The 21,535-nt window shown below is 38.3% G+C and overlaps 1 protein-coding gene across 1 annotated transcript in view; it reads left to right on the top strand.

Annotated features, from left to right (window-relative positions):
• LOC104213025 (L-gulonolactone oxidase 3) overlaps positions 1-12,978 on the top strand; it is a 32,122-nt gene extending 19,144 nt beyond the window's left edge. The window contains exon 3 of the mRNA XM_009762424.2: positions 12,005-12,978. Within this exon, the coding sequence (XP_009760726.1) occupies positions 12,005-12,825 (821 nt within the window). The 3' untranslated portion in view covers positions 12,826-12,978. The remainder of the gene's footprint in view (positions 1-12,004) is intronic.
• The last annotated feature ends 8,557 nt before the right edge of the window (positions 12,979-21,535 follow it).

Raw genomic sequence — 21,535 nt, forward strand, 5'->3', positions numbered from 1 at the left:
GTTCTCAATCATCATTAGCCGTTCATAGTACTGCTGGTTCTGGGCCCGGACAAAGAACTTGTTCATTTGCTCCTCTTCTAAGGCGGGTCTGACCTTAGCAGCTTCGGACCTCCAGCGAGTAGCATACTCGCTAAACATCTTCGTGGGCTTCTTCTTCAAATTCTGGATATAGAACTGGTGCATTCTCTGTATTAAACCTGAATTTGTCTATAAAGTCAGATGCCATGCCCACCTAGTTTGACCACTTCTTGGGATCTTGGCTGATGTACCAAGATAATGCATCTCCATTCAAACTTCTCATGAATAGCTTCATGCGGATCATTTCATCGTTCCCTACTCCAACTAGCTTGTCGTAATATGTCCTCAGATGAACCCTTGGATCACCCATACCATCAAACATTTCGAACTTAGGAGGTTTGTACCCCTCAGGCAGTTCAACATCAGGCTGTATGCAAAGGTCCTCATAGTTCAGCCCCTCGATTCCTTTGCTTCCCTCAACCCCCTGAATCTGGCTGGTCAGATTCTTAAGTTCCTCAGCCAAGTTCCTGATAAATAGATCCTTTTTATCAGACTTAGGTGTGCATGAGATAGGTTGGGTGAGGTGTGGCATGGTCTCCACGTAGACACGATTGTTATGGTGGCCTGGTGTATGGGTGTGGAAATGGTCATTTGTGGAGTTCTGAGGTTCTAGGATGAGTAGTGGAGTGTTGTTTGGGGTATGGCAGGTGTTACATTGGTTCTTTGGTGGAGCAACGTGATGGTGAGGCGCGGGATGATTCTGCTGTTTTGGGACATTTTGAGGAGGTGTAGGTTTTTGAGCGTTGGGGAAGTTGACATCTGAGGTGTTGAGGGAAAATGACAGGTTTTCCAGATTTCGAACCTGATCGAGCTCTTCCTGAAATTTCAACAGTTTCTGTTGAAGTTGTGACATATTCTCGTTAGGAACCATAATACCCTAGCCATCAATGGCCTCTACCCGTTCAGCTGTGTTCTTATTCCGGATGTTGTTTAAATCTTCCATTTTATTATTGCCTTTGTTCTTGCCTTTAGAGGGACTAAGATGAGGAATGGATGGAGGGCCCTTGGATCTTTTGAAATAAGATGATGATGCCAGAGTGCACGAACTAACCTTTGGGGAGGCGAATAATAAAAACAAAAATAAAACAAAAGGTAATCAAGTCAGTGAGGATTATAAAAAGTATTACAATATTTAAACACATAGTGCGGGAATGTAAAGCGTGTCCTAATTTGGGAACCTCTTTGTGCCCGAGGTAGGCCTAGTAACAAAGAGATTTAGAGAACTTTTAATGCTAAATGCCTCATTTTATTGATAAAGATAGGTGAATCCCAAAACGACACTAAATAAGCAAGAAATAAAAGTCATTAATGGCCATTGGCCTTATTACATTCATAAAGTGAAAAAGTAAATTCCTATCTATTTGGTCCTAGAAGGGCCTTCCCCAGATTCGACATCCCTGGCACCGTCGAATAGCTTCCCCAATTCTTGAAGTCCCAGCAACAGGTATGCTCTGGCTAGATGTCCACCTTCGGTCCTTTCAAACTTTTTACAGTCTTCAACCCTTTTGAGAAATTTTCCTTCTAGTTCTACTATGCCTCGCTCCAAGTATCATAGACTTTTGTTGGCACTGATAGCCATGTTTTTCCATTCCTCAGTTAGCTTCTTGTTGGACTCTTGTATCTCGCAGTGTTCGCTCTCACATTCACGGATCCTTTTGCGCAGCTAGTTGTACTTGACTTGCGCCTCAGCCTTTTCATCTATAATTCTGTGACCTCAAACGAACTCTGGCTGGCCCAGACAATCCCAATTTTCTTCCAACCAGCCAAAATAGAAAGGGGTATAACCAGCATGATATCTGTCTGGCTTGATGTTGTCTTTCTCCATTACGATCTTGCAGTGCCACATATCCTGCGCTTGGCACTTATGGGGACTATCATCATTTTGGGAGTCAGCTCGAAGATGGCTCATCTTGTCGACCCTGGATATGACTTGCTTCCTACCTGCTTGCCTCATAACTCGAAGAGGGAAATAAGGGTATGTTCCTCTTAGACCATTCAGTATCAGGAAATGTGCATCTCTAGATCAGGCGATGAACTCCTCTGTCGGAAACCACTTGAACATCCATTGAACATGTTCTTCAGTCAGATTATCAAAGAGCTCAACCCATTCTTTGGCATTCTCAGGCTGAGCGAACATGTCATGAATGTAATTCATTCACTTTGGATGGTGGAAAGCGATGTGATTATCCCAGGTCCTTCGTTGAATTTCTTGTCGGTATTTGCCCTTTTGGAGATGTTCCATGAGCCAAAGCTGAAGTAGTAGATTGCAGCCTTCGAAGTGTCTCGCTCCTCGTTGACACTTCTCTAAGGCTCAGTATATGTCTGCAATGATCTTGGGTACAATGCTGAATGTCAGCCCACCAATTCCCTCCATTAGGGTTTTGGTTACTATAGTCAGCCTAGTATGGATTCTCCCTTTCTTCATTGAAAACACGATTAGACCCAGGAAGTAAAACATGAAGAAGAATACCCTACGATGGATATATCCCAAGGACATGATGGCAAACTCGTCATGGTAGGTACGGTATGATTTGCTATGACCGTACCTTTCATACAGATAGTCAAAAGGGATGTACGATTCCTTTAGGCATACCAATTCTTCATTCTTCTTCAAACCCATCATTTTTAGGAAACCCTTGCATGTGCGGTTCTCAGGCATTAGCAAACCCGGAGTTTCCCACACTAGACCGGCCAGTCCTCCTATCTCCTTTAGCAAATGTGCTATTTTAATGTCCCCAAAGCAGAACACGGCCCTTTCATAATCCCAAAATAAGGTAGTAGCTTCTATTATTATGCTGTTAGGATGAATCTCCAAGAGGGATGGTAGATTACCTAGATATTTTCTGACGAGGGTTTTGTCACTAGAGTGTAAATCTTCCCACCAACTTAGCAATCTTGGGTGGATATTGGTAACCATGCTAAATCTGGGGACTTCGTGCCTCATATTTATGCAAGGCAAACAAGGTTAGGCCCTTACCCCTACCAGACTCAACTATTTAACATCAACAATTTAGTATGAAGCATTTAGTTCTCCAAATAAATGCACAGAATGTGATGATGTTTGTTTGGGTTTAGGGAAACCCAGTGGACTTTTGGACAAGGCTATCTTAAAGGATCATTATGTAGACAACATAACTGATCCAAATTTATGGGGTAATGATATAGGAAGGGCACAATAGACTGCACCGCTGATCGACTAGTTTTACCGCAAATAAGCCTTTCCGAATTTATGGGGTAATGATATAGGAAGGGCACAATCACTCATCAAGCATTGCTAAAGTATTTGTTTGGCACGAGTGGAGTATGATGTTGAGCATTAATATGTAATAATTAAAAGCATTTTGACATGTATTTGCACGTTAAGAAAGTGATAAATACAACAGTTTTATAATTTAAAATGGTTATAAAGGAAAGAAACAAGAAAAATATGTCAATTTCGCTTTTGAAGAAGAAATTAAACGCTTAAAGGAATCAAACAAATAATTGCACATAAGCGGGTACAAATTCACAAAATGGTATGAAATGGTAAAAGCCTGAATATCCCCAGCAGAGTCGCCATGCTGTTGCACCCCCTTTTTTCTCATGAAAATCGGGTTTATGACATTTTGGTTAGGACAACTCTTTCCTTTTGGTAAAGGGGGTTTGCATTTTTGAAGAGTTACCACCTAACGATTTAAGGTACGTTAGGGCACCTATAGTGTTCATTTATAACTACGTTTGGTAACCAGAGACAGGGTAAAGGCTTGAAATTATCCTAAGGGGAAGGTGTTAGGCACCGCTCAGGATCCACTAGTGTGGTTCCCGGCCAAACAGTTTTTGTGAATTTGTGCAATTAGCAAATAAACAAGTATGACTCAAATAGTAGGGGATTTAAGCTTAAATACACAAGTGTTTGAAAAAACAGTTAATGAAAAGCAAGATTTTGAAAAGAATTACAATCTAAGCATATTTGGTAATGTAAAGGGGTGTCCAATGTTTGTTTATAATATAGATCACATCAATGCAATACCCGATATGACACTCCTCAAAGAGGGGCTACACGTGGTATTAATACATCGGTCATCATATCCATATCTACTCTTTCCCACCCCGTTAAGGTAATTAAAGTGAGGGTTGGTCTCAACCCCTATTGCATGTTGTTACCCATCCCTTCCTATCAGTCCCGGAGGAATTTAGGACTCATATCCTATAAGAAGGGGGTTCTAGGCAGACCCTCAAGTTTAAAGGCAAAATACTAAGGCAACATATAATAAACAAGTAGGACTTCAATTAAGAGGAGCATGAAAGACCAGTGAAAGACTAATATATGCCTCCACACACAGTACACATAAACAGCATGACTTATAGACAATTAAGGTCAAAATTCAGATCCTAAGCATGGTATCTAAGTGATAACAGTAGAGTCAAATTTATAACATGACTCAGGGAAGAAGTCCTAATAAAAATTGCCTACTAATTTTAACATGCTGACAGTCAAACAATAATCACAAAGACGGTTTTGGTTTTATTTAAGCTATATTACCTAAGTCTTACCTAGGTGTAAAAATAATATGTAGCAGTTACCAGAATTATAAAACAGTTATTTTACCTAAAGCATGTTGTTCTAAATGTTGCAAAGACATGCAGGATTATGACTAGTTTCACTTAAACAGGATAATCAAACGTGAGATTGTTTTATGCCCTTTTTCATGCATCAATGGTTTAACTAGGTGTGACTAAGCGACTGTGAACAAGATCCTAAAATATGGTATTTAACGTGCACATATGAAAAAAATACAAAATGATTGCAAAATTCCTAAAGTATGATTTCTAAATTCCCAAAGAGTTACAACACGACTTCAAGACGTGCAGAAGCAACAGTTTTATGTTGATGTTGTTATTTAGCCTAAAGCAGGATTTCTAAGTGGTAAAGTGATGCCAAATGAGATGCTGAAACATTAAACCTAAGAACATGGTATATAATGTATGACATGCTTTGAATGGGTTGATCTTACACATGGATTCTAATGCACATATAGGAAATGTAAACCTAAGATATGGTTTCTACCCATTGATGTTGATAGCATAACTAACTACCCTCCCTTTTCACTAGCCAGCCCCAATCTTGTTCACTACAGATTATTACAGACCAATACTGAAAAGAATTAGCATAAGTAGAAAATAAAAACAAAAAGTAAAAAGTTACACTATAGAGAGCCTGAAGACAGGCCCAGATCCTCAAAACCTGATTAGGACTTCCTCTTTGAGTTATGTAATAAATCACCTCAAGTGCCAAGATTGTTTCATAGCTTTTCCTCATATCTGGGTGTGTCAGAGCTTCCTAAGGGCCTCAAGGGATCCTGGGCAGTGCCCACAACCAGATTTCATAGCCAAGACAGAGTAAGTGCAGTGTGGAAAGGCCAACTTTCATGTGTCCAAGTTCAGAGGGAGCTCAAGGATTCCAAGGCAATGCTCACACAAAAGGGGCAGAACTTAGTGGTCTAAGAGTAGAGTGAGAGCGCTTGTCATAGTATTGAAAAGATTTAAGTAAGAAAATAGTTTTGACAATGATTAATTTGAAATAAGTTTTGGAAAACAATAGAAGAGTTTGACTTAGTGAAAACCAGTTTGAAGAAGAAAAGAAACAGGTCAATCAGCAACTCAAAACCAAATCAACATACATAGTTCAAACACAAACAGGGAAATGAGGAATTGGGGACAAATATGGAGCATGTGAGGACAAACATGTAGCATGCAGGATCATATACAAGCACACAATCAGAATCTCCTACAGGTTCAGAGTATCAGGGGGGACAGTAGGGTATTGGATTAGATTAACATCAAACAACTAAGACCATGTACCAATCATGGGGGTTCATATAAGAAACATGTACTAAGTATACAGAAACATGTTGGTCATTTAGAAGAAAGCATAACTTAACATGTAGAGGGAATTCAGGATCCTAATTACATGTTGAACAACAAAGATATTAAATAAAAGCATATCAGAAATACAAAGAATTGTAACAGTAATAGAAACATGTTGATTTGAGGACTAAAATATGAATTAGAACATACCAGTGAAGTGAAGAAAGCAAACACAAAGCAGAAATAGGAGAGGTGCAGTAGCTAGCCTTGGCTTGCAGCCGGCTAGCTTATGATAATAACAAGTAGCACAGAAGAGAGAATAGAGAGTTTTAGTTGTGTGAGAGAGAGTTGAACTGATTTTTTTGTTCGTGTTTATGCTAAAGAGAGAGTAGAGTATTTATAGTTTTGTAAAATAGAAAAATAAGGCAAGATTCATAATTCAACAATAATTATGGAACTATGTACTAATTAGTATAAGTACTTCCCCTTAATTAAGGAGTTAGATAACAAAATAAGGAAAGAAATCAGTGTACGACCAATAAGGACATACTTCAAACAGAGCAGGTATAGGGTAAACGATTGTGGCTAAATTCATAAGGTTCTAATTAAGGAAACAACATAAGAATCAATTAACAGCATAGTCAATCATGTACTAAGGCAAGAGAGCGATTTATAGGTCGGAAATCAACAGAGATATCAATCACAGGAAATCAGTAAAAGGTATAACTCACAGGAGATCAGGGATTTAATTAAAAGATAATACTGATTAGAAGAAATCACCAAAAACTACGTTAATCAAACAAAGTAGAGATAATATAGGCGGGAGAAGCAAAATCAGAAACCCTTACGAATACGAGGAGGTAGAAAATCATAGAACCTAGCAAATATGCATGAGAAACAGGTACACATACAAATTAGATAAGCAAAGACAGCTTCAGAAACACAGATTAAAACAAAAATAAATAGGTTTTTCAACATGATGAATCAGATAAAAGGGAAAACTTAAATAAGCTACTTAAACATGGTAGAAATCATAGAATAGTACTGAAAATCAGAAGAAAAAGCATTTTGAAAAGGGGTTAAGAAACCCTAGTCTTGAAGACGAAGGGTTACTTTAGAAAAAATCGGAAAAACCTTCGAGGAAAACAACAAAAGCTCATAATATACACAGATCTAAGACAAATCTAAAATAAATCGAAAAATCTAAAGATTTAGGGTTTCAGAGAACCTAGAGAAGATGAGAAAACCTTAAAATGTTACCGGTTTTAGCCGGAAAAGTCATATATCTTACTTAAACAGCCATGGTTGGTCGGGAACTGGCATGAGAATCCATTGGAGGTGAGTGAACAGCCTCTGGTTCACTTGAAGGCCTTAAAATGATGACACATGTTCAAGAGGGAGCCGTAAGGCTGGTAGGTGGCGAGACCACCATGGATTCCGGTAGGGAGACGACCAGAGAAGGGAGGAAATGGGCCCAGTAAGTGGAGCGTTTTAGAGAGAGGGATGAGAGAGTTGAGAGATTTAATGGAGGACAGTAAATGAGAGAATGAGGGTTTGGGGGGTAGACTATTAGGTTAATTATGGTAAGAGTGAATCTGGACCGTTGATCAAAAATGATTAACGGCCAGGATTCAACAAGATTGGGTCGGGTTAAGTAGGGGTTTGGGCCTGGGTTATATTGGGTTGTTTTAACTAGGGTTTTGGGGCTGGTTTAACTTAGGTTATAATTGAAATAAAAATGCTAATTGTTAAATACCCATCAAAATTAGATAAATAATTATTAAAAATAGCTAATAATTAGATAAAATGAAATTAAAGCTAAATAGGTAAAATTAAGATAATTAACTAATATTAAAAATATAAAAATGATCGATTATTGAATTAAAATAGCATAAAGTTTACAATTAGGCTATAATTGCAAAATTATTGTAATTATAGCCAAACAATGCCAAATTGGCTAATTGGTGAAATAATTAAATCCTAATAGGATAAAAATGATATATTAAGCTAAGAAATACTTTTGAAATCACTTGTAATGTAATTTATGAATAATTATCGGATATAAAGTACTGAAAAAATTAGAAAATAAATTGATAATAATATGGAAAATTATGGAAAAATACCAATTATTATAAATAGTTATTTTGAAGGTATATATGCAAATTTAAAAAATAGTTTGAGGAAAAATTGGGTATCAACAGTTATTCCAAGTAGATTTCTTCCTCCAACTCTCCATTTAAGAAGGCTGTCTTAACATCCATTTGATGAATTTCAAAACCATAAATTGCAGTTAACGCTACTAACGTTCGTATGGACGTAATTCTTGTAATTGGAGAGTATGTATCAAAATAGTCAAGACCTTCTCGTTATCTATACCCTTTGACCACAAGTCTTGCCTTATATTTGTCAATAGTGTCGTCATCTTTCATTTTCTTCTTAAAGATCCATTTAGAACCCAACGGTTTATTTCCAGGAGGAAGATCAACCAATTTCCATGTATAGTTGCTCAGTATGGATTCTATTTCACTATTGACTGCCTCTTTCCAAAACAATGATTCCAAAGAAGACATAGCTTCTTTAAATGTTTGAGGCTCATTTTTCAATAAGAAAGTCACAAAATCCGGTCCAAATGAAGTAGACGTTTTTTGACGTTTACTACGTCTTGGATCCTCTTGGTTAAGTTTACTTTCTTTTGTTTCTTCCCGAGGTCGTTTAGATCCTTCACCAATTGACTCACATTCCTTTTTATACGGATATATATTTTTAAAGAACTAAGCATTATCTGATTCAATAACCGTATTATTATGAATGTCGGGATTTTCTGATTTATGAACTAAAAATCGATATGCTTTACTATTAGTCGCATATCCTATGAAAACACAATCAACGATTTTCGGTCCTATTTTTACCCTTTTGGGTTTAGGAACTTGCACTTTTGCCAAACACCCCCACACTTTAAAATAATTCAAGTTGGGCTTCCTTCCTTTCCATTTTTCATATGGAATGGATTGTGTTTTGCTATGGGGTACTCGATTTAGTATTCGGCTAGCCGTAAGAACGGCTTTCCCCCACAAGTTCTGTGGCAAATCAGAACTTATCAATAATCCGTTCATCATCTCCTTTAGTGAACGATTCTTTCTTTCCGCAATCCCATTTGACTGGGGCATGTAAGGGGCCGTTGTTTGATGAATAATTCTATATTCTAAACTGTTCAAAAGGAGATTCATATTCACCACCCCTATTATTTCTTATCATTTTGATTTTCTTGTTAAGTTGCGTTTCAACTTCATTTTTGTATTGCTTGAATGCGTCTATTGCTTCATCTTTACTATTAAGTAAGTAAACATAGTAATATCGAGTACTATCATCAATAAAAGTTATGAAATACTTCTTTCCACCGTGAGATGGTATTGACTTCATGTCACAAATATCTATGTGAATTAAGTCTAAAGGATTTGAATTCCTTTAAACTGACTTATAAGGATGTTTAACATACTTAGATTCCACACATACTTGACATTTTGATTTGTCACATTCAAATTAGGCAATATTTCCAAATTAATCATTTTTTGCAAGGTTTTATAATTAACACGACCCAAATGTATATGCCATAATTCATTTGACTCAAGTAAGTAAGACGGACCTGAAATTTTATTATTATTTTCAACAACCATTACATTCAGCTTGAAAAGGCCCTCAGTGAGGTAACCTTTTCATACAAACATCTCGTTCTTACTTATTACAACCTTATCGGATACAAATTCACATTTAAAATCATTCTTAACAAGAAGTCCAGTAGAGACTAAATTCTTCCTAATCTTTGGAACATGAAGGACGTTGTTCAAAGTCACTACTTTGCCGGAAGTCATTTTGAGAAATATCTTCCCACATCCTTCAATCTTGGCCTTTGCAGCATTTCCCATAGAAATCGTCTCATCGGGTCCAACAGGAGCATTAGTAGAAAAAGTTTCTCTAACAGCACAAACATGGCGAGTGGCTCCAGAATCAATCCACCACTCTTTAGGATTGCCCACCAAGTTTCACTCGGAAAGCATGGCACACAAGTCATCAACATCATCATGCTTTTCAACCATGTTTGCTTGACCCTTCTTCTTGTCTTTCTTCATAGCATGACACTCCGAAGATTTATGTCCGGCTTTTCCACAGTTATAGCAATTTCCACTGAACCGCTTCTTGCTTGGGTTGTATTTCGGTCTAGAAGCCTTCTTCCTCTTTTTGTTCTCTTCAACAGTATTTGCTCCCATTATTGTTGAGTTTCTGCGGCCTCTTTTTTCAGCAGTTTTGTTGTCCTCTTCGATTCTCAACCGAACAATAAGATCTTCAAGGGACATCTCCTTGCGTTTGTGTTTCAAGTAGTTTTTGAAGTCCTTCCACAAATGAGACAACTTCTCAATCATCGTTGCTACTTAGAATGCTTCATTGATGACAAGACCGTCAATAAAATTTCTGTTTGTAAAAATACTAAGATTACTACTTTCAACATCAGTATTAATTTGATTTATACCTTCAGCAAGGAGATCGTGAATAATCACTTGCAATTCCTAGATTTGGGTAATAATAGACTTGCTATCTACCATTTTGTAGTCCAAAAACTTTGCACCAACGAACTTCTTCAACTCGGCATCTTTGATTTTGCATTCTTTTCAAGCGCAATCCACAGTTCTTTTGATGTTTCCACGCCACTGTAGATGTTATACAAAGCATCCTCCAGCCCGCTTAGAATATAATTCTTGCACAAAAAATCTGAATGCTTTCACGCCTCAATCACGAGAAAGCGTTCAATTTCTGGAGTTTCATCGGACAACACAGGAACATCTTCTTTGATGAACTTCTGGAGACTTAGAGTAGTCAAGTAGAAGAACATCTTTTGCTGCCAGCGCTTGAAATCAATCCCGAAAAAGTTTTTGGGTTTCTCCGTCGGTGCCAATGCTGCCGGTGTTGTTCGACTCGCTGAGGTATTGGCAGTCACCATTGGAACAGCTTGGTTCACATTATCATTAGTCATTTCTGTAAAAGAATGACACAAACGTTAAAATCATGTAGATTTTGATCTCCAATAGAGTACAAAACCACAAAGGTTTTACTCTCTAGAAATAGTAAGTACAAATACAGAAAATATATTAAATTCCTTAAGCTTGTTAGTAATCTGTATTTGTAAAATAATTCTGAAAAATATAAATGAACATAAACAGAAATGTAAACGAAATAATAAAAACCAATTCGATCCCACTGAATTTAAGTGTTTCCTTAAGGAATTTAATCCCCTCCTAGTACCCAGGGTTATGAATTATTTCCTCCCAGGATAGAACGAATTACACACTGGTGTAGTGGTACTTCAAACCTCAGTGTTTCAGCGAACACAAAGTTCGGTAGCAAATCATACTTACTGTTGCTTTCTTTGAAGTTAAAATATGCAGAAGAAAGGAGAAGAACACAGAAAACTCGTATGGAAATTCTGAGCAGAATAGCCTTGTATTTATAGCCAAAGTTGGGCTGAATTCTGAAGAGGTGCAACTCTTTAGAATGGCTGTTTATGCAAAACAGCCACAACATAAATGTCATTACATAAATGGCTATTTACTCAACAATAAAGAGGGAAAATAAAGAGGGAAAATTGAAGAGGGTAGTTTAATTTTCAGTTACACAACTGAAAAACAGATTGGATGATTTAATATTAATATTTGTTTTAATATTAATATTCTGTTATTAAAATAAATATTTCTGTTAATATTTTACTATTAACAAATAAATTTGGTCCAAAAAATTAATCAATCAATCATTTGACCAAATCCGAAGCCGAGCCAAGCAACGACGACGACGACGCGAGGCATGTCTTCTTCTCAACTCTTTAAGAGCTAGAAGAAGAGCAATTGCTTATATACCCATTAAAAATCTCTTCCTCTTCCAATATGGGACAATGTTCTTTCATCAAGGAGCGAATCTTAAATGAAACTCAAATATTTCATTTTCCCTTCATTTTCCATTCACCCTCTTTTAAGCATAAAATATACTTAAAATCCCAACATGTACTTCACAATTATACTATTTTGTTTTGCAGAAAAAGGCTTTGAAAACACGAGAAACGTGGGTGGCAAATGCACAATGGCAAGTTCTTTCGTTTCCTACAGGAAATTGATAGGAAATGGATTAAAAAACAACAAGTTAATCTTCACTGGTTATCCAGTAGTGGGTCCTCAAGGGAAAATGCAAACTTCAGGTTCTTGTTTATACTCATCCCCTATAGACATCACTAACACATGTGCTTGGGATCCAAGAATCTATGGTCTCTTCTTCTATGAATCCACAGCCAAATTTCCAGCTTCAAAATTCGGAGATTTCATACGTGATGTGAAAAAATTACGCGATTTGGTCAAGCCAGAAAACATGTGTGGTGTTGACATTTATAACGGATTTCTTTTTCGTTTTATCAAGGCCTCGGATGCATATTTAGGACAAGGGGAGGATTCAGTTGTCTTGGATTTTAACTATTACCGCGCTAATGATGACTTAACCCCGCGATTAAACCAAGATATTTGGGAGGAAATTGAGCAAATGGCATTTGTTAAGTATGGAGCTAAGCCACATTGGGCTAAAAATAGGAAAGTAGCATTTCTTGATGTGCAGAAGAAGTATCCAAAATTTAACAAGTTTATTGCAGCCAAGAATCAATTGGATCCTAAGAATATGTTTTCTAGTGAATGGTCTGATGAGATATTGTTTGGGAAGCGAACTGTAAAGTGGGATGGCTGTGCCTTAGAAGGGATGTGTATTTGTTCAGAAGATAGGCATTGTAGTCCATCAAAAGGGTATTTTTGCAAGCCAGGACTTGTTTATCAAGAAGCACGTGTGTGTAGGTTTTCATCATCTTCCTCAAGCTGAAGGTCAGGGCGGCTCAAAAATATTTGTGACCTAAAGTCAAATCTGATAAAATGCCTTAATTTTTTTAAAGGCATATTTTTATTTGAAAGTATTTCTGTAACTTTTGTAAATGCAAAATTATTAATAATATAAAAGACTTCTTCTTCTAATAAACACACATACAAAAAAATCTAAGTCTTTTTACCTGATTGAAAATATCAGCTAGAGTATTATCTTCTACTTGTATTAATTTTCTTTAATATTTTTTTAATTGAGAAAAAAAAATTTAAACATCAATATTTGAAGTAATTATTATGTTTTAAGGAACTTTTGTGATTAAGACAATATTTTTTCAGATTCGCATCGCCGAGTGATATTAATTTTGTGCCTCTAATAGAAAACCAAAAATATATTCATTATCTCAACTTGATCAAATCTATTTTGAAGTTTTCTATTTTCATTTTGTTAAAAAGTTGTACTTTTTTACTTCAAAATACTTATTTTAATTTATTGATAAAAAATATTAATTCATACACCACTACTAGTACTGGTGAAAACAATTGGGACCCCCACAATTTTGGGGCCTAATAAAGCCATTGTTTTAATTGCCTTATGCATCAACATACACTGAGCTGAATACTAATTTACTATATTTATTTTCTCTAATACCGGAGGTGTCAAGCTGGAGTATTGGTTTTCTATAATATTGCAAGAAAAATGATTAATTATTTCGACATATTGGTTTGACCGTTTATTCTCATTTTTGTCACGATCCGAATTTTCCACCGTCGGGACCGTGATGACGCCTAATATTGAACTCGCTATTCAAGCCAACGTTACAGAATATTTCACTTTTTCCTTTATCTTTAAATATTTCAAATTTTATAAAAGTAAATCAGCGGAAATAAATGCGGAAGAACACAATTTAAAAGATTATCTTTAAGCTAATAAAGAAAGCCGAAATAAAATCCACCTAGAACAGATGTCACAACTCACAAACAGTCTACGAGTACTACAAATAATAATCTGAACAAAAAGTTTACATCTGTCTCGAAGATAGATAAAACAGAAATTGGATAGAAGGAGACACTAGGGCCTGCGGATGCCTGCAGGGCTGCCTTGGGTATCTGGAACGCAGTAACAGCAACCAACCTCTCGATCAGCCACTAGCTCCGAAATCTGCACAAGAAGTGCAGATCGCAGTATCGGTACAACCGGCCTTATGTACTGGTAAGTGCTGATCCTAACCTCGACGAAGTAGTGACGAGGCTACGGCGGGGTATACAACATATACAACATGCAACAGTTTATACTAAACAGAAAGGAAATACAAAATGTAATAAAGCAATAACTGGCATTAAATAAATTCTGAACCCAACTGTTCTACTAGTATTCAGCTATAACCAATCCTTAAGGGTGTTTCAACATCACAATAATGGACCTCAATAGATATGAACACATAACAACAACTGATACAGCGCGCATCCCGATCCCATCATATAAACAAAAACGGTATCAATATCCACCCGTATTCCTCCTTCTTCCGCGCGTGCAACCCGATCCCACATGTCCACCCTTATTACTCCTCACCACATATCACCCTTATTCCTCCTGTTGCGGCGCGTAACCCGATCCCACTTGTCCACCCTTATTACTCTTTCTTGCGGCGTGCAACCCGATCCCAGCAGACAATCACATTTCACCCTTATTTCTCCTGTCGCGGCGTGCAACCCGATCCCAATATATATATATCAGCACCAATCACAAATGAATAAAGACAAGTGTTTCACAAGTTAATTCAAATCCTCCAATATACTTATACCGCAATGCACACAATGAAATATCACTATGATTATGAAAGTTCACTAGTGTAAACTACTCATCGAGACTAACTAAGGTGTACCATAAGGCACCAACAAGCCAATATAAGCCAACAGTGTAATAAAACGAAACCATGAAACAATTAAATACTTCAATAAAGAGATCAACAGTCAGTATGAAATAATTAGACATGGAAACATTTAAGAGCAAGTAGCAATTTAAGATAGGGAAACAATTATGAGCAAGTAACAATTAAGACAGGAGAGCAATATATAGTGAAACAGGGAAGGGAACAAGTTAAAATGTTAATTTGGTGGTGCATAGGTACTCGTCACCACACCTATACACCACACACATGAAATTTCACATAGCAAGCAAGTCGGGGATCCCTAATCCCTCGAGTCAAGGTTAGACCAAACACTTACCTCAAGCAAATGGGTATTTCAAAGCTCAATCACCGCTTTACCTCTCGATTCCACCACAAATTCACTAGTATCTAGCCATAATTAACCTAATAACATCAATAAACGCTAAGGAAACCAATTCCAATTCATAATCAAATATTTCCCAATATTTTTCCCAAAAAGTCAAAAATCGACCCCGGTCCCGCTTGGTCGAAACCCGAAGTTCGTACCAAAACCTGATTACCCATTCACCTCCGAGCCCGGATATGCAATTGGTTTTGGAATCCGACCTCAATTTGAGGTCTAATTCCCCAAATTTCGAAATTCCTAAATTTCACCCAAAAACACCCAATATCCCATGAAAATCCCTAGATTTATTGATAAAATCTTGCAAAAAGATGAAATAAATTGAAAGAGTTGAGTTAAAAATCACTTACCTATGATTTGGAGAAGTTTGGGTGTTTGGAAAATCGCCTAGGGAGGTTTAGGGTTTGAAAATTTGAAATGAGTTCAAAATCCCGTCTGAGTGATGTCTTGATCAGTTGCAGATGTCGCATTTGTGACAGGAGCTTCGCAATCACAAATGCGAGACAGGCTTCGCAAATGCGAACCTGCTGCATGTCTGCTACTATCGCAATTGCGAACAATTTGTCGCAATTGTGAATGTTGACCCTCCCTATTGACTTTGCAAATGCGAAGGAATGTTCGCGAATGCGAACATGCTGGCCAAGCCTTTGGATCGCATTTGCGATGTAAGGCTCGCAATTGCTATGCATGTGAAGCTCGCCATTGCGAAGCCTGATCTCGCAATTGCGAGATCATAGGCTTGCAACAGCTGAAGCATACCAGCAATATTTTTCCTAAGTCCAAAACACCCCGTGGCCTATTCAAAACTCACCCGAGCCCTCGGGCTCCAAACCAAACATGAATACAAGTCTAAAAATATTATACGGACTTACTCGTGCAATCAAATCGCCAAAATAATATCTTAAACAACGAATTTAATACTAAAACTCATGAAATTCTCAAGGCAGTTCAAAAATTTTAACTTTTCAACCAAGGATCCGAATTACATCAAATCACCTCCGCATTTTTACCAAATTTCACAGACACAACTTAAATATTATATCAAACCTTAACCTAGCTCCGGAAAAAAAAATACGAGCCCGATACCAACGAAGTCATGCACTATTTCCATTTCTAAAATACTTATATTTTCCAGCAAATAATTTTCTTCGAAAATTTATTTCTCGGGCTAGGGACATCATAGTTCTATTTCGGGCATACGTTCAAGTCTCATATTTTACTACGGACCTCCCAAGACCATCAGAACACAGGTACGGGTCCGTTTACCCACAATGAGGATCGAAGTCAACTAAAATCATCTTTTAAGCGAAAAATCATTATTTCTGAAAATTTTGACCCAAAATGTTTTCGGTATCGCTCCTGGGCTGTGCACGCAAATTGTGGAGAGATAAAAGGAGGTTTTAAGGCCTCGGAACACGGAATCGGATTCTAAAACAAAAGATGACCTTTGGGGTCATCACATTCTTCACCTTTAAAACAACCGTTCGTCCTCGAACGGACATAGAAAAGTACCTGAGTCGATGAAAAGATGGGGATATGGGCTCTGTATATTGGACTCGGACTCCCAGGTAGCTGCCTCAACACGTTGAACTCTCTACTACACACGAACCGACAGATAACTCTTCGATCTCAACTAATGAACCTGCTGGTCTAGAATAGCTACCGACTCCTCCTCACAGGTCAAATCTCTGTCCAACTGGACAGTGCTGAAGTCTAACACGTGAGATGGATTGCCATGATACTTTTGAAGCATGGACACATGAAACACTAGATGCACGGCTGATAAACCAGGCGGCAATGCAAGTCTGTAAGACACCTCTCCCACACGATCAAGGATCTCAAAAGGTCCGATGAACCTAGGGCTTAGCTTGCCCTTCTTCCCAAATCTCATCTCGCCCTTCATAGGCGACACTCGAAGCAACACTCGCTCTCCGACCATGAATGGCACATCACGAACCTTACGATCGGCATAACTTTTTTGCCTGGTTGAGCTGTACGAAGCTTATCCTGAATGATCGTAACCTTGTCCAAGGCATCTTGTACTAAATCTGTGCCCAACAACCGAGCCTCCCCTGGCTCAAACCACCCGACTGGCGATCAATACCGTCTACCATATAATGCCTCATAAGGAGTCATCTTGATGCTCGACTTGTAACTGTTGTTGTAGGCAAACTCCGTTAATGGCAAGAACTGATCTCAAGAACCTCCAAAGTCAATAACATATGCGCGAAGCATAACCTCCAAAATCTGAATAGTACGGACTGCGTACCCAACTCATGCTATACTGTCCTCCAAAAAAGCAAGGTAAACTGTGTACCTTGGTCCGAAATGATAGACACGGGTACACTATGAAGGCGAACAATCTCCCAGATATAGATCTCAGCTAACCTCTGCGAGGAATAGGAAAATGATAAAGGAATGAAATGCGCTGACTTAGTCAGCCTATCAACAATAAGCCATACTGCAACGAACTCCCTCTGAGTCCGTGGGATGCCAACAACGAAGTCCATAGTGATACGCTCCCACTTCCACTCAGGAATCTCAATCTGCTGAAGTAAACCACCAGGTCTTTGATGCTCGTATTTTACCTGTTGACAATTCAAACACCGAGCTACATATGCAACAATATCCTTCTTCATCCTCCTCCACCAATAATGCTGTCGTAAATCCTAATACATCTTAGCGGTTCCCGGATGAATTGAATACTAGGAGCTATGGGCCTCCTCTAGAATCAACTCACGATTTTCATCCACATTAGGCACACAAGCACGACCCTGATCCTTAAAACTCCATCATCTCCAGCTATAACCTGCTTGGCACCACCGTGCCCGCATTGTGTCCCTAAGGACAAGCAAATGACGATCATCATACTGTTCATCTCTGATACCCTCAAATAATGAAGGCCGAGCGACTGTTCAAGCTAAAACATGACTGGGCTCAGATACATCCAATCTCACGAACTGATTAGCTAAAGCCTGAACATCCATAGCAAGTGGTCTCTCACCGACTGGAATATACGCAAGGCTGCCCATACTGGCTGACTTTCTACTCAAAGCACCGGCCACCACATTGGCCTTTCCGGGATGATACAAGATGGTGATATTATAGTCTTTCAATAACTCCAACCACTTTCTCTGCCTCAAATTGAGATCTTTCTGCTTGAACAAATATTGTATACTCTTATGATTCGTGGACACTGATAACTAGGGATTCTAGTCTATTTTATGTTTCTTTTTGCTTGAGTTTTGGACTAAAATGTGTATAAGTATTCCCAAAAGCTAACTTGTTGTGCTTATTTGTAGTGTTTTGTCAAAAGGAGACAAAGATGTCATAACCAGCTCAAAAAGGTGTGAAACCTGCACAAGTTCAAAGCCAAGTCAAAGCAGCGCTACAACAGAAAATCCACCGTGGCCGCAGAAGACCCATTGCGATAGCGGTCCTTTTATCGCAGTCCATGGTGGCAAGGTTCAGAGAGATACAATTTGAGGCATTGCAATTTACCGTGTCCCACGGTGATTTTATGTGACCACGGTACCCCAACCGCGATAGCGGTCCTTTTACCGCAGTCCGCGGAGAAGAGATTCAGAGAGCCTGGAGTTTGAGCTAAAGCTGAAGACTGTGGTCCGCGGTTGATTTACCGCGTCCACGGTAGCCTCACCGCTGTAGCGGTCCATTTTTTGTTGTCAGCGATACCTTCGTCAGGGGCATTTTTGTCTGGAAAATTTAGCTGTGTATAAATACTACTTTTTCAGATTTTTAGGTCATCTTACAATAGTGAGCATGTGAACGACGACCTTTACCTATTTTGAGTACTTTTGTAGCTAGTTTAACAATTAATCTTAGTCTCTTATCTTGTAATTACAGTTTATGGATTATTCTTCATCTCAATCTATGATTTCTTCTTCAATTATGAGTAGCTAAACTCATTAGCTAGGGTTGTGGCTCAACCCTAGTATGGGTATTTAATGGGTATTTTATTTTAGGGCTTAGATGTTTATGGGTGACTGTTATTTGGCCTGATTTATGTTTTTTATGTTGAATTAGTAGTTGCAAATACTAATTTGTGCCATTTTGACTTAGGCTCTTCTTGAGAAAGAGAGACTAAGTCTAGGAATTTCAGGCCAACAAGGAATTGGGGTATTTTCAAGAGATTGATAGCCCCAATTAAAGGGTTAAACCTACAGATAGTAATACCCGACTTACGCCAACATTGCTTGCACAAATTGAACACCCAATTGGTCTTGAGAAAGCTAATTAGGGCAAAGTCACTCTTACTACCGAGAGGTGTAGAGTGGGTAGCTTCGTGCATTGGTTATATCACGATCCCAACTATAACTTTATTGCCCTAAGTTCTAGATCTCGTTGGATACTCAGCTAGGTTGTAAGTCACTTTCCTATTGCCTCTTTACCTATCTAGATAACCTTACAAAAATATCTACTTACCTTGATTTTGAGTAGTATAAAAATTAGAAGTAACAAACAAACAAGAATGATTGGAAGTGTAATCAAGAGCATTACACACTGCTAGATTAGATAGGAATCCAACTCCAAACATTGTATTAGATCCCCGTGGATTCGATCCCGACCTTCTCGGGTAAAAGCTGCATCGACCGCTCTTGCCACTCTGTAGTGGTGTAGGGTTGGACCCGATCACTTTTTAGCAACTTTTAAGCTGGTTGTACTCTCTAGTTCAGTGGCCGCTCAGTTAGTGCCCCCACAACCACAAGTGCCACCTTCGATAGAGGAGACTCTCAAGGAGTTTCTTGACAACCAAAAGAAGCTCCTTGATAACCAAAATTTGATAATGGATGCTCTTTCTGAACAAGGGAAAACACTTAAGGAGCTGAGCAAGAGCATAAAGAAGCTGAAGAAAACGCGATCCTCGAAGAAGTTAGTTAAGGAATTGAGGGGAGAAGTGGAGAAGATGAAGGCATCTGACCATTTGCCTTTGGAGCTACTATTGCATGATCAGCCTCCAGCAGCTTAGACAGATCAGGTTCCAGAGCAGGAGATTGAGAGAGCTCCAAAGAGGAGAAGGATGATCCCCATAGTTGATGATGTTGAGATTGAGTTGGAGGAGACAGAGGGTGCTGCTTCTGGCCAGCCATAGACCCCTGGGACAGATAATCCAAGTGCCCAGCCACAGGATCCCGTGCTACTAAAGGACCCACCCAATCACAAGATCCCATGCTACCACAGGACCCCATGCAAACGGAGGATCCATAGGGAGTTTTCTTCACTCTCTATCTTTCTTTTTGAGCTTATTTTTGGTTAGTTAGCATTTAGGACAATGCTAGCTTTCATTTGAGGGGGTGTCCCTACTTCGATTTGGTAATGTGATTGTAATTATGACACCAATTTCTTTCTTTATGATTATTTTTTACTTTTGGTATGTATATAACTTTACCTTTTATTTTACTTTTCGTTATTGTTCTATCTTGGTATGTATATAAAGTTACTCTCATGTATATATTCATTCCTTCTTATGTATATTCATTTAAACCCCCATTTGTACATATTCAGTTTACTTTCCGCACTTTACTTCATAGATTCTTGTGCAATTTCCTTAATAGTATAGCTTCTTATTTCATTTAATAGCTTGTTTTTCGGTTCGTAGCTTTTTATTTTTCAAGTTTCAATGATCAATAAGCCTTTGTCTTTCTTAATGCCACGGTTCTTTCCAAAGGTGGAGTTTGTATTAACCGGGTGGCTCTTCCCGATGATGGATGACATGACAACCTTCTTAAGGGTTTGAGTCTGTTTTTCTTTTTGTTTTTATGTAAATAGTAGTTAGAAGCAATGGTGCCTCAGGCAAAGCTTCACTTGGGCCTAACACATTTACCTTTGACCTTATGGTTAAGAATAAATTGTTATGTATAGGATGGTGATAGTTGTGACCATGAGACTCTTGTGTTGGCTAAACAATCATCGAACAGTTTCTTGAAACCATTTGTGTTGCTCAAATCTTAGCTAAGGTTGTTGTGGGCCCCCGACTCTATTTCTTTAGCAATCCTATAGCTTGTGTGGTGAGGTATTGATTTACAAGTCCAAGTCCTGTACCAATGAGTCTAGAACTTGCCCTGAATGTTTGTCTAGGCGAAATCCTAAGTGAAGCTCGACTTGAGAAGTGATTATAGGCTCTCCGTGATCCTAACTGAGACTTGAAAACATCCATAGCCTACCAATGATAATATCTCTAGTCAACCCCATTGAGCTATAACCCTTATTCTTTCAATAACCATGGGACAAGCTTTTATCCGTTCTGAAATGACCCTTTCTTGGCACCCTATCTTTCCTTAGCACAAGGCAAAAACATAAGTTTGGGGGGTGGGGGACAAGGAGTGCAAAAGTGATAAAAGGTACAAAATGAAGAAAAGGAAAGGCAAAAAGAAAAAAATATGTAGAGGAAATGAAGGGAT

Source organism: Nicotiana sylvestris, chromosome 8 (assembly GCF_000393655.2).
Source record: "Nicotiana sylvestris chromosome 8, ASM39365v2, whole genome shotgun sequence".
Taxonomy (NCBI): domain Eukaryota; kingdom Viridiplantae; phylum Streptophyta; class Magnoliopsida; order Solanales; family Solanaceae; genus Nicotiana; species Nicotiana sylvestris.